Here is a 14,699-nt window from a genome sequence, read left to right as displayed (position 1 = left end):
ACTGAGCAACCCACTCAGGGTTTTTTTTTGTTTTTTTTTTCATTTTTCTGAAGCTGGAAACAGGGAGAGACAGTCAGACAGACTCCTGCATGCGCCCGACCGGGATCCACCCGGCACGCCCACCAGGGGCGGTGCTCTGCCCCCCAGGGGGCGATGCTCTGCCCATCCTGGGCGTCGCCATATTGCGACCAGAGCCACTCTAGCGCCTGAGGCAGAGGCCACAGAGCCATGCCCAGCGCCCGGGCCATCTCTGCTCCAATGGAGCCTTGGCTGCGGGAGGGGAAGAGAGAGACAGAGAGGAAAGCGCGGCGGAGGGGTGGAGAAGCAAATGGGCGCTTCTCCTGTGTGCCCTGGCCGGTAATCGAACCCGGGTCCTCCACACGCTAGGCCGACGCTCTACCGCTGAGCCAACCGGCCAGGGCCTCAACTCAGGGTTTTGGCTAACTGCATTTGTTCTTCTTGAACTGCTTGTTTATGTTTTTTGCTTACATTTTCTTGGGTTATTTATCTTTTTCTTATAAATTTGTAGGGTTTTAAATATTACGTGTGTGTGTGTGTGTGTATTAAAAGATATAATAAGATGCAGGTAATTTCTGTGGCTAAATATTTTATTTTGGCTTTATGGTACCATTTACCATATAAAAATTAAAATTTTTATTTTAATTAAAATAAAAAATTAAAAAATTTTTAAATAATTTTATTTTAAATAAAAATTAAAATTTTTATTTGCTTAATCTGTCCATTTTTTATAACTTTCCACTTAAAAATCTTACTTTACATTTTAAGAACTTTGTTTATATATATATATATATATATATATATCTGGAGTTAATTATTCAGATTTTTAATATTCATCTGGAGTTAATTTCTGTATGCAATGTCAGATAGAGAGCCCTAACTTTATATTCACCCAAAATGGATGGCCAAGTTGTATTTGTTGAACTGCTCACCCTTCCCCAAAGGCGCCATATTAACCATTTATTAAGAAACCATAGTCACTTGGATCTGTTTCTACTATGTTTCATTTCATTGGATATTCATTGGATATTTATTTATTCCAGAATATTAGAAAATTTGGAAACTGCCTTAATTTATTTTTTAAAGTTAGCATTTCTTGAATACTGAAGGGAAAAAAAAGAAAACTACAGCCAAATTTCACTCATGAATTAATACAAAAATTTGAAATAAAATATTAGCAATTCTAATGTAGTTGAGTGTGAAGGTAATAAGACAACCTGAACAAAAAAGTTTGCACCAGGAACACAATCATGGATCACAGAACAGCGACCTGTTAATTTTATTCTAGCACTTTATACATTCAAGCAGAAAAGCCCTATGTCAATAGACTGCATAAGTATTTTAAAACATAAGGAGCCAGTCTTTATAAGTACTGTAAAGACCAAGAAAGACCCTCGTAAGCATTTCTTTTATGTCACAAAATGTCATAAAACACCAACTCAAAAATAGGACAGGATGCCTGATACTAGGATTATTACTCAACATTATTTTAGAGACATGAGATAATAAAATAAAACAAAAATTAAAGAAATGATGTAATTATTAGAAAAGAAGAAATTTTACTTGTTTGCAGATAATATGACTGTCTACACACCTAAAAATCAAATAAGAACTATTAAGAGACTAGGAAGCTAGGGATACATTATTGAAATTTAATAGCTTTCAAAAGATAGCAGCAGTGAACACTAAGCAACGGAAATGGGTTTTTAACATTCCACTCACATTTGCAGCAAAACTATAAAATACACTGAAGTGTATTTAACAACAAAGTGAAAGATGTTTATGAAGAACATGCAATATTTTGGTGATGACCATTCAGAAAGACCTGGTTAAATAGCTCCTGTTAGGGATTCAATGTCATGTACATTTCAAATCCTACCTAAGTTATCACATATGTACTGCAGGACTATTTTAGACCTAGGATCAATGATTCTGATTCTCTTGAATAGAAAATAATTTGCCAACTCAATTTTTTTTAAAAAAGAAACAGCGATGCCCTAGAAGATATTAAAACTTCCTCAAAGGTAACTGTAAATAAAACATTATGGTACCGACGTCACACTTTTTGTTTATATTAGTAAATATAAAAACAGTAGGCTTAGATATCCTGATGTATCTAACTCAGTACTTTTTTCTTCTTTTCTACCTCCTTAAAACAGGCTGTGATTTAATGTGAAGTTTGGGATATAAATATGAAATCATGGAATTGGGAAAAAAACGAAAAAGGTCAATTTATGGCAAAAGATGACCTGTAGTATTCAACTTTATGTTGAATACTACAACATAAAGATATTTATATACATATAATTATATGTAAAAATGAATAGTGCAACATGAAATACTATTAATTGGGCTGGTACTAATATGGTACACAAATAAGGCTAGTTTATAGTCATAAAAACGTGTTTAAGAGCTGAGAAAGGGTTATGGTATCGTATGTAGCCTTAATTAAATCCTAATTGGGATGCACTTCTTTCTCAGGATTAAAGACTGTATTCGGACTCTACTACTTGCAGTTTGACTTGTGCTCGACTACATTTTATCGCTGCATTTTCTGTGAAGGAAGGACTGGCTTCATTCATTCATTCAGCAAACACCTGCTGAAGCTGTTGTGTGCCAGCCCAATCCGGCCCCAATGCAGCCTGCGGTCTGGTTGGGAGAACAGCAGTTTTGTAGGCATTTCCCACACCCATCAAATGCACGTAGGTGACACACCAGCAGATTTTTATCCGTCCCTTAAAGTTGTCCACAGGGTTTCACCATTAACTATTCCCATAGCTAGTACTTGAACGAAATATATCTCTTAAAATAGAAACTCAATTATCCAAAATTGTCTGACGGTATGGCCCTGCCTACAACTCAGTCCAAATAAGTAAAATAAAATTAAATCTGTCTATTAAAAATACTCAAATATTTCTCAGTGTGGGTGTCTTATGTTAAGTAAAAAACAAACAAATAAAAAATCCAAAACTTGAATAGTCACCTATAATGAAAACTGATTAACAGAACAATGGAACACTTCTCCAGATGCGCTGGCTGAAAGACATCAATTAATTGCAGCATTTAAAATCCTCTACTGAAAAGGCGAGGAAGACAGTAATAATAGAATTCTATGAAGAACTCCCTAGGGGAAAGCAAAGCTCTATCAAAATAAAGGATCGAAAGCATCGCATTTACCTCTTTCACCAGTAGACTTTCTGCCTTGTCCTCGGCGTCTTCAGGGACCGTTGAGTACAACGTTCGGATATCCCAAGAAACTGTGGCGATCTGAGAGGAACAACAGAAAGAAATGAACACTCCCACATAAAAGCACTCTGCAGAGCACTGTACCAGAAGCACAGTAGGGAAGAGTCTTCCATCTTAGCATTTAAGGATAAGAAGTAGACAGAGAAACCTCCATGCCTCTTACCAATTAATTCTCCAGGAGAGAAACCCAAACCTTCCTTTGATACCACTTAACTAGCATTGTTAACAATTACTGTTTTGTCAGCGAAGCTTATCATTTCAAGCTGTTTCCTCCTTTGCTGAAAATGAAAATTTGGACATCTGGGTATTGTGACTGGCTTATTTCTATAGGTATATTCTGTTGCTGTTGTTAATGCTAAAAGAAATTTGCAACAAAGAAGAAAATGGACAAAAATCAGCATTATTTTAATCCTCCCATAAATAATCTCTTGAATATCAACAGGGTATATTTAGCCCCCTTTAGACGCTGTTTCAGTGTGTCTGGATGTAAGCCTCGGTTAGGGATGGGAGGGAAGGAAAGGTGTTCGGTCAATGTGTACCTTGAAGAGAACAAGTCATGGTTTTGGTGGTGTCTTCTTGTTGTTGAAATGAACAAAATATTTTCAACTTCAATGCAAAACAACCTTCTATTAGATGACTACATATGAACCGAAAGTATACAGTATGTCTTCAGACCAAACATCTGAACTAGAATTCACAGGCTGTCCTTCCTATATCTTGAGCTCCAGCTGGGGAATATGGGGTGTGAGAAAACAGTAGCTTTCCATTGCCACCCCACCAGCATCCTTCAGTCTGGGCTTCTTTTGATTACAGGGATGCTAGAATGACAGGTCTGTTCACATATGTGCTACCAACAGATGGGATCTTTTACTTTGTACATCCCCAAATCTGCAAGTGAATCATCAGGGTTTCTGAAGCGTAAACTAAAGTTCATTTGAACTGTTCTAGATAAGGGGCAATTTCTTTTAGACTAATTATTAAAATAGATGAAAAGTCTCAACCCCCTCCTTATTTACGGGGAAGCTGGGAAAAGGGGGGGGGTCCAGGGAATTGAGTCTTCATTCAGGTTGGGGTCATAAAAACTGATCATGTGTACAATCATATGTACAACAGCTATGAGTGTTTCCTCAAGACTTCTAGTTATGAAATGACAACTGGGGTTGAATCACCCAAAGGGAACTGCGAAATAAATCTACAACATTACTTTACACCAAGCACGAATTACTGCACATTAATACCTTGCATAGTACAAAAGATACAAGGAAAACAATACATGTAAAATGCACTTCCATACTGGGATATTGATCTCAGTTACATTTTGTGGCAGTACTGGAGAATTTGCTTGAAAAAGCAGAAAGCCTCCAAAGAGTTTCAACTGTAAGAACTGTGATCGTTCTGCTCATTTTTGATTTCTTTACAGTGTCTCTTCGGGAGCAAAAATAAATTGATCAAATAAAAAGTATACAGAGTCATATTTGTGAAGGTTACAAAGAAATTCTTTTCTGAGAATTGTATACTTTCAAACCACTACAAATTGCCTTGGCCACAACAGACTTCCTGTTCTCTTTTAGAAACCCTCTGGTTGACAATTAATATAGCTCAACAGCATGAAATGGTTCTGAGACTGCCTTGGGACCCAACCAAGCTCCTCCTATGATGATAGAGTTTTATAAGGGGCCCGTTGTCCAGAAATTAGGCATTTGGAAACAAAAAGCTATCATTTTTATTTATGAAAGAATGCATGCATGCCTGTTGGTAATTTCAGGTCCATAATAATCAGATCTCTTAGACTACAGCCCTGTCACTCTCTGGTTCCTTCTTTTCTTCAGTGTCGAATTTCGGTGGCTTTGTCACAGCCACCATTCTGCTAGCTGAAATGATCACAGAAGACTTCATTCCAAGCTCATTGGGGCCACTTCTCAATTGAACAAAGGTCACAGGCAAAGTCTAAAAAAAATAGGCTTCTTTCCCTACCCCGGTGCTGAGCAAAACTTCCTGTGACAGCATGGCAGATCCCAGCTGTTCAGAAAAGAGGACGCAAGTGACAGTGTTTGTGGTAATCAGTCAGTCCTAGCTGGAGAAGTCAGCAAGCCTCAAGCTGGGGGCTACTCACTCACGCTTCGCGATCCATTCCACCCTAAGCACACGTGTAAGTGGTCTTCGCCTGACTTTCTCAGACTAGGACCTGGCAGCGCCTTTCCGTTTTGTAAGGCAGGCAACGGTACCATCTGAGTTGCTTGAAAAACATATATTTTTTTTAACCACATTCAGAAGAGTATTGTGATTTTATTTTGTTCTTTTTTTTTTAAATACACGAGAATATCACTTTAATACCTTCACTGGGCTCTAAAAGGAAGGTCCTCCCTGTTCTGTGGAAGTTGACCTGTATGGAGAATGCACAGGCAGTGAGCAGTTGCCCATAGCTGGACAGCTGTCCTCCACCAGTCACGCCGGGCTTGGGGGACGTCTCCATCCCAGTATTTAAGTGTGTGAGTAGGAAGGTGTGGAGACCTGGCTCGACTTTTACTCTTGGACTGCTAAACCACGGAACAAGTCGTTTTTCTTCCTCTTTGTGATTCATTTTCCAGTCTTCCAAACATGTCTCACCTCCTCTAAGGAGGTGAGGACAAAACACTCTACGTACGGAAAAATTACAGGCATGTATAGAAGCCAGTGCTTCAGTATAAAGACACTTATGCACCAGGATCTCCCCTGGGCAAGGACTCGAGGCGGTGGTCTGAGCTCACTCCTCCAGGAGGGGCACACTGAGGAAACGGGCTGTCTGTGAGGCCTGAAGACATGGCCCTGTGACAAGTGACGGGCCTCCGACACCAGCCAACCCACCGTGGCATCTTCTCCTATCATCGCTGACACCCCTTCTTCCAGGTGGGGCTTCATCCTGCACGGACCCTGCCCGGGTTCCTCCACCTCTCCGGAAACTCCTCTGTTTCCCAGCCTCAGGTGCAGGATCGGTGCCAGCTCCTTTGGAAAACCTCTAATTCATACAACATCCATTTCCTCTTCTCTGAACTATATGATTTACTGTCTGTATCCTATATAAAGTCCACAGCTTAACTTAGAATCTTTTAGAACCAAAAGCTCTGCTTGTGATTAGTTTAGTCAGTCATTGCCCATGTGTGCTTTTTTTTTTTTTTCCTTTTATCTGTAAGCAAGCCACGTTAAGTCTGCTTTGGGAATAAAATATAACAATGAATGAAATGTTCTGCCATGCTCTTTATTGTTTCTTTGGTATACTTAATTTAATTCTTTCAAAGAATTAAGTATGTGAATGAAGATATATGTTTTTAGGATTTCTTTGGACCCCACCTCTGGTTACCTGCATCATCTCATCTTAATGTCTAGAGCAAGCTTTTTAAAAAAAAATAAGAGTGTTATTGAGATATAATTGACAAGCCATAAAATTCATTCTCTGAAGTGTGGAATTCAGTGGTTTAAGTATATTCATAGGGTTATGCAACCACCATCACTATTTAATTTTAGAACATTTCGTCACGCCCAAAAGAAACCCATATCCATTCTCCCTTCTCCCCAACCCGTGACAATTACTAATCTGCTTTCTGTTTCTAAGGATTTGCCTACTCTGGACACTTCATGTAAATCAAATTATACCATATGTGGCTTTGGTGACCAGCTTCTTTCTCTGAGCATAATGTTGGCAACGCTCATCCGTGTTGTATATTGTGTATCAGCACTTCATTTATTTTTGAGTGGAATTGTCTTTCCATTTATTGGTCACTGAACATTTGGGCTGTTTCCACCTTGGGGCTATTTGAATAAGGCATGTGTAGCCATATGGACTTGTAGCCACTTGTAGCCATATACATTTATGGCTACGACTATACAAGTCTTTGTTGGGACATATAGTCCTAGTCCAGTGGAACCCATACTCTTTCCACATACTCTTACTGAATCAAAATTAGCACTCTTAGTCATTTCACTGCTGCACCAACTATCATGGCACCACTCACTGTGGGATTCTGGGAATTAAGATTTCTCCCAACTTGTGCATCTTATTTTTCTAAGAAGCAGCTGGCCAGGAGCATGCTATTTAGACAGAAACTCTAATAGCAAAAGTCAAGGTGCTTACGTTTGATTTCCGCCCTCACAGTTACGTTCCATCTTTGAACAAGAGCCTTTTTCAGATCTCAGCTTCATTAGCTTGTAAATGAGAGGAATATTATAACTTAGATATAACCTGGTTTGACAAGAACTATTACTTAGCTTTTAAATCACAATTACAGTGTTCTTGCATGAGCACTGTGAGCCATTTAAAGCCCTCTTTTCAGGTTCAGAACCCAAGGATTAAAAAGAGGTCGAGATTCCTATAAAATGTTAAGTTGTATCTCAATAAGAGAAGCAAGCGAGAAATAAAAAAAAGCCTCATGACCTTTCTGCCTTTCAACTGAAAAAATTTAAAGAACTTTCTGCTTCCTCTCACCAAATGACCCACGTGGCTGAGTCTTTTGGAAATCCCCTACGATCAGTCTCTTTTTATAACTAAAAACATACTATGAAAAGTACAAGCCATTGGTGCGCTAAGAAATCACAATTCACTCAGTATTAATAGCGAGCCAATGAAAACTGCAGAATGTAGCGAAGAACTTAGAGACGTGAATTCGGATATGAATTTAGGGAGTTGATAAGAAGCAGGGTTTTGAGAAGATAGCTCTCTAAATAGATGGAACATAACTCTCTAAACAGGCTGTTTTAGGCGTGGCACTGCCCTGTGTTGAAAGTATAGCCTTTGAAGTGGAAGCACTGCTCCTTGCTCATATTGGTGATGCTCACGTGTTAGCTGACAGAGGGTGCGCCGTAAGGCTGAGCTGAAATAGAGCAGTTTACTGGTGTGGGCAGTCCCTGAAACCCAGGTGGTTACACTTTCCCACAGTGCGCAGTACTACTAGCCTTCAGTCCTCTGAGCTTTCTTAGTTAAGGTTTGTACCTCCCAGAAATGATTCTACCTCAGGCTCTCTGCATCTTTTGCTCAGCAAGAAACTGATTTCTGGCCTTCTCCCTTTTTGTTCTGCTATTTGGCATCTACCTCCCCTTAAATGGAATCGCTCCGCAGTGATTCAGTGTGTCCTTGAAAATGTCCCTCAGCTTTTGTTTCCCTCCTTACTCTCCTTGCCTGTGAGGCTAAGCCACAATTTGGTGACTAAGTTCTTTACTTTTTTGGTCTTAAGCTTCGATTGTTACCAGCTTCAAGATGAAAGAGGAGAAAAACAGGAATAGCAAATGTAGTCATTGAAGTAGTACATGTTTTTTGCACTGAGTCGATAAATGTATCTAAATTGCTCTTTTTCTAGTGAGTCACTGTAAGTCGTATAGAAGATCCTTGTGCCTGCTTCCAGACCCCATGCACCAGGAGAAATCATTTCTTCTGGGTGAGCCAAGATAAACAAAGATGCATCTACTCTGGTCCCTTAACCTAAAAGAAGACGAATTTGAATTCAATGTCTAGCAATCTTTATCGAATAGCTGTGAGCCGGACATTGGGTTGAGCTCTTGCAATACAGTTGTAAACTGATGTCTCCCTTGCCTAGTCACAAAATGCAAGTGAGTAAGTCCATCAAGTGTGTACCAGGGAGGAAATTAGCTCAGTGGACTGAGCCTCTGAAGAAGGTGGTTATGATGTTAGACCTGTCTTTTTAAGGTGATATGTTGAATGGTGTCAAGGAAGAAAGTCTATTAATGATCAGGTTCCTCATCATCAGGCAAGGACACTTCATTTTCTTTATTCTCAGATTTCATTTCAGAATGGCCTTTTGATTCCTTAAGGGACTCAAAGGATTAACATTATATCCTAAGATAATGACCTACATATTTCTGAAATAAACATTCAGTTTCCACTTGCATTGTGCCAGAGTCTCGCAATGATCAAGACAAAAGATATCCCTGTCCTACTAGAGCAGGAGTCAGGAAACTTTTTGGCTGAGAGAGCCATAAACGCCACATATTTTAAAATGTAATTCCATGAGAGCCATACAACAACCTGTTGTACATTATGCATTATCCAATAACAACCTGTGAGTGGCTCCAGCCACCGGCAACCATGAACATGAGAGGTAGGAAATGAATGGATTGTAATACATGAGAATGTTTTATATACAGTTTTTTGAATGTTTTATATTTTTAATGTTTTTTTTATTATTATTAAAGATTTGTCTGCGAGCCAGATGCAGCCATCAAAAGAGCCACACCTGGCTCGAGAGCGGTAGGTTCCCGACCCCTGTACTAAAGGCTACACACAATCTATCAGTGAAAAAGACTAGGTGTGAAAAAGCAAACTGAGATCTTTCTAGGCAGTGGTAAGTGCTACAAAGAAAAGCAAGGGGGCTGATGGGATAGCACCGTACCACGTGGGAGTGCGGAGATGCAGATTGTAAGTCAGGGACGTGTCCTGGGAGAGGTAGCATCTGAACTGAGCCATGAATGAAAATCAGGAACGTGCATATAGGAAGGATAAAGCCTTAGGAGCTTGGCAAGGCCAGGGAACAGAGAGAATGCTGGGTATTCATGCTGTGAGCAAGGGACGCTGGGCTCGGAGGTCACCAGGAGCCAGACGGCTGGGACAGCGGCAGGAAGGGGCTTGACTAGAGACTCTCAAGGCCATGGGAAACCGCTGGGAAGTTTTAACCAGAGGCCTGGCAGGATCTGATTTTCATTTCTAGAAGCTTTCTTTCAGTGAATCAAAGGGGAGGCAGGGAGGAAGCCAGAAGAGCCTTTAAAGACCACTTTTGAGGATCCAAGCCAACAAGGACGATGATGGTGACGGTGTCAGCCAGCAGTGTGGATGGGGAGAGACAATGCAGGGCTTCTGGACATTTCTTCACTGTACGCATTCTTACTCAGCTTTGTTTCTCATCCATAGTAGGGCCCACGCTTCTTAATCACAGGGTTTTTGTTTCTCTTGTCGGTCTCACTCGTCTAGGAAGTGCGGTTCTATATTCATCACCTTGTGGGTGCGGAATAAATATTGATTAAACAAACCAAGTGATGAATCATGTCTGCCTTTAAGTGTGGGTGCTTGGAAACGTGGGAGCAGAAGTGCGCTGAATTCTCTGCTCAGTGGAGCATGACCAGGCTCGGGGCCATCGGAAGAAGGTGGGCAGTTGGAGCTGCTGTCCTTCCTCCCATTCTGTGACCCCTTAGGACTGGAGCGGCCACGTCTTACCACATCCCATTGGGTGAATGGGGACTGTCCACCCCCCCCCCCCCAATCCTCACCATTGCTCAAGGATGAACCTGGGGCACGATCCTCTAGCCTGGTAAATAGAAGGTTTGCTGTTGGTGACCAACACCCCGTCATGACATGTGACATAGACTGTGGATGGAGCAGACAGGGGCAGAGAGCTCTTAAGAAAGGCTCTTTATTCCACAGAGAGGAAGAGTTAAAAACAAAACAAACCACGAACGTGGTTCATTTTAGCAGGGATCTGCCGGGCAGAGCTCCCCAAGCGTTCTCTGCGAAGGGTCAGGTAAAGTTGTTTTAGGGTCTTCTCTCTCTGCGGCAAGCACTTCACCTCTGCTGAACTCCGCAGTTGTATTATGAAAGCAGCCATTGATGATAGGTGAATAAAAGGGCATAATTGTATTCAAGTACAACCTTATTTATGGATACCAAAATCTGAATTTCATATCATTTTTATGAATTCCAAAATAGGCTTCTTTTCCTTTCTTCAACTATGTAACCAGTTCTATGAAGAAAATACAACAGGGTAGTGTTAAAAAAAAAAAGAATAGAAGTCATCCTTAGCTCACAGGACGTAGCAAAATAAGCAATAGGCCACTGCAGGCGACTGTTTGCCATCCCTCACTCTGTAGAGTGGGGGAGAGGAAGAACTGTCCATTGCAATTTTGTCCAAAAACTGGCAACTTTATGCAGCAATAGTATTTGACACCATCTTTTTGTTTGGCAGATGCTTCATGCAAATGAAAGTTGAGCTGTTGGTCTGAGACGACGTTTTCTGCATAAGATGTCTCCTGAGCACCTGCTAACTGGCAGCCATGCTAACTCCCGGCTACGGTCTCCCAGGTTCCTCTGGACCCCGTCATATGGTCTCGTCACATACACTGTTCTCCTTGAAACACTCTAGTGACATGCCACTTGCATTTCCAATAAGGTGCGAAGCCTGTCCTGTCCTTGCCTGACCTCCTCGCTGACCACTCTCTCGGTTCACCCACCACACTCTTCGGTCTCAGCGCCCTAGGGCCTCTGTAGCAGCCTCCTTCAACCTGGAACAGTCCTTCCCTCCCTCCCTCCCAGGTTTTAATGCAGTCAGTCCTCCTCAGGAATTCAAAACTCAGCTCAAACGTCACTCTGTGAGAACTGCTGTGCTTGACCATCCAGCCCAAACCAGTTCTTCTTCGGGCCGGTCTCCATTGCACGGCCCTGGCTCATTTTCTTCATAGATCTGCATTTTATCCAAGCTACCACGTTCATTCATTTCTTTACTTGTTTTTTCTTTTGTGCCTGATTCCTCCTACCAAAGGTAAACTCCATTAAAACAGTCATTCCTGTCTAATCACAGCTGTTTCTAAAACAAGGTGATTTCTGTCTAATCGCTGCTGTTTCCCCATTCTGAGGTTCATGCCTAACTTTCAGTATTGCACAGTTGTTGAGTGAATACGGGAAGGACTTAGTCCGAAGGGTGACAGAATGCCATATGCAGAATTGTGCTAGTCTGTGACCTGTCAGGAATGAGGGTGATGGTGTCTGATAAGGCTGAAGGTTAGGTGCGGGAGGGAGGAAGAGGCTGGCCCTGAGAAATAGACAAGGACCAGCTGATGGAGAAGTCCAGCCCTCGGGCAACGCCAAGGTGTTTGCCCTTCATTTTGATGGCCATGCGGGTGGCCACTGAAGGTTTTTAAGGAAGCACAGAATGAAAGAATTCAGTGTATATATATATTTACTGGAATGTTCACATTGGGAAAATAAGAATGTTATTATGTGCTCTGTTCACACCACTGAGGATGACAAATGTCATACCATAATCGGACCATCTTTAACTTAAAGCAGTGTGGAAAGATGCCAAAAAATAAAGTCAAATTCATTGAAAATGTTCCATCCCATCCACACACCCTCTTCTTGAGTTAGGGAAACTCGAGGTAGCTTCTGACTTATTTCTGGACAACAGAGCCAGAAGAAAAGCTCCAACTTTAGAGTTTTTGTTGTTATTGTTTGTATGCTGTTGAATGACAGAAAAAAACCTGTTTGTTAATTTTACCTTCCATCTGAAAGAAAATGAGGAAGTGGAATTAAAAAAATAAAACGTGGTTCAACTCCTGTGTTCGCAGTTCAAGACCCAGCAGCCTGGCTGACCACGGAAATGAGATCCCAGCACAAGATAAGCTTCTCTGAAAGCCTTTCAGACGCTCAAGTGAGAGCCATTTAAGAATCTGTTGAGAAAGATTGGAAGAGTTTCTTTTTTTCCTCCTTACCAATCTGTCTCCTTCCTCCCATCTTTCTTTGTACTTGGAACAGACAGTTAACTTTTATAATTCCTTCTTTTTTATTAGTCCCTGGAGGAAGGTGAAAACAATTAACCTTTAGTAGGAAGAAGCCAGATCTGCCCCAAAGGCGGGAGGGGACGCAAGTTTGAGGCTGTTAGAAGGGTGAGGTCGGAGATCCCAAAATGTCACCGACGTGCCCGTGGACAGTGGGTATTTCACAGGCTGACCCTGGAAGTACCTTCTCATCTGCTTTAAAGTGCTCATGTTGGTGATGTCTGAGAGGAACTTTTTTTGAAGAAGACAGAAAAACTGACCATCTGCCCATTGAGCTCTGTTTTCATAGTTAGATATTTAGCAATAATGTTTAAATGTTTAAAATGAGCGCAAACGGAATGGTTGGGACACTTGGGGGCTCAGCATCCATAAATGTACTGGGCTTCTCTCCAAAACAAGTTCCCCTTCTTCTCACTCCCTTTACCACCCGAGAGCGGCCTGGGTGCCCGCGAGCATTGTCAGAAGGCAGACCTCAGATCAGAGGTCTGTCCGTGAAGATGTACCCACCCACCTTTCTTTGCCCACAAGCCTCATCGTTTCCTTTTCAAAGGGCACCCAAGATCAAGGGTGGTTTTTAAGACTTGCATCTCTTGTGCCAAAAGAGTTCCACCTTTGCCACTGGTTGGTTAAAGTTGATTGGGAGCTTTCAGTTAGAAATGGCCTGGGGGAGGAATTGAGTCCAGATAGAACAATGGTTAGAAACCCAGACACTGGGAGGACACAGTGCTAGCTGGACCCGGGCAGTGCCCTGTGCTGTTCCCATCCCAAGTGGCCATGGTGCCACTGAGCTCCAATTTTCCAAATTTACAAGGCACCCGGGCACTTGAAATTGCCAGATGTGGACTCCCACTGCAGTGACTAATATATTGGTGACCCCAGAGGGCTAGACGCCCCTGATCTACAAGGGAAGTAGACACTCTTGGGACGGCCGCCTTGTGGGGCTCTCCTGAACGTAGCTTGCAAAGAGCGCACACTTACTGAAAAGTCATCACTGGGGAAGAAGAGGAGGTCTCGAAGGGGGTCATTCCGGTACGTCTTTTCAAGTTCTTCAATGACAGTTTCATAATCCAAAGGCTCAAGGAGCCTGGGTTTTTCTTGCTGTAGAAAAAGAAAGAATGGTGTTAACCACTGACTCATCTCATCTTCCCAGTGTCTGACTGGGTCTCCTTTGTTAGGATCACCAAGGTTTTGACATTGTGCAACTCTTCCACTAGACTCCCAGAGACTCCAGGCATTTAGGGCAAAGCCAGATAACTATTATTTCCAGATCTGAAATAATATGAGAAGACCCTGAATACTTAACCTCTTCCTCAGTAATTCGAGCTGTTCATACTGAGCCCCAAAAGCTCATCCACATCACATAGCTCAGCCCTGTCACATCCACAGACTATAGTTTTAGGTAAACTACACCTTTGTCAATGGGAGGAAAGGTCTTCTGTTACTTGTTATGGTACTATGATGAGCATCAATTTTGCTGAATTAGATACTTCCTTGTGAGGTCTACTGAAGTCTATTTTAAAATGTTGGCTCCCTGCTAGCAATCCGAGTATCACAGCTGTCTTAGTTGTCACTGAAGCTTGGAGGCCGTGTCAGGATTAATTGCTTGGCTCCGAGCCTTTTTGCAGCGATGGAAAGAAGCTGGATGACTCCCTAACAGAACTGAACAACATAACTATTATGGACACAGTGTGGTGAAAATGGAGAGGAGTCTGAAAAATAGCTAGATAATCACACTGCATTCAAGTCCTGTAGCCAAAAAGAAAGACACTTCCCTCACGGGAGATGCCCATAGTACCAAACAAGATCCATGCTGGAGGGAGAAGGTGTGATTGTTTCATTACAGGGTTGATGCATACACTCTAAACGAAGGAGCTCAAAAGAAGGGAAGCATTGCAGAACAGAAAACC

General features: G+C 41.8%; 1 protein-coding gene across 5 annotated transcripts in view; it reads right to left on the bottom strand.

Annotated features, from left to right (window-relative positions):
* The window catches only part of DOCK10 (dedicator of cytokinesis 10), a 197,727-nt gene that overhangs the window by 134,037 nt on the left and 48,991 nt on the right, over positions 1 to 14,699 (bottom strand). For all 5 annotated transcript variants that reach the window (XM_066279139.1, XM_066279140.1, XM_066279142.1 and 2 more), the window contains exons 2-3: positions 13,771 to 13,890; positions 3,196 to 3,285 (exon numbers count right to left, since the gene is read on the bottom strand). In XM_066279139.1, coding sequence (XP_066135236.1) covers positions 3,196 to 3,285; positions 13,771 to 13,890 — 210 coding nt within the window. The remainder of the gene's footprint in view (positions 1 to 3,195; positions 3,286 to 13,770; positions 13,891 to 14,699) is intronic.

The sequence above is a fragment of the Saccopteryx bilineata genome, chromosome 5 (assembly GCF_036850765.1).
Source record: "Saccopteryx bilineata isolate mSacBil1 chromosome 5, mSacBil1_pri_phased_curated, whole genome shotgun sequence".
Taxonomy (NCBI): Eukaryota; Metazoa; Chordata; class Mammalia; order Chiroptera; family Emballonuridae; genus Saccopteryx; species Saccopteryx bilineata.
Note: the sequence above shows the minus strand (reverse complement) of the source record. Positions and strands in the feature narration are given on the sequence as shown.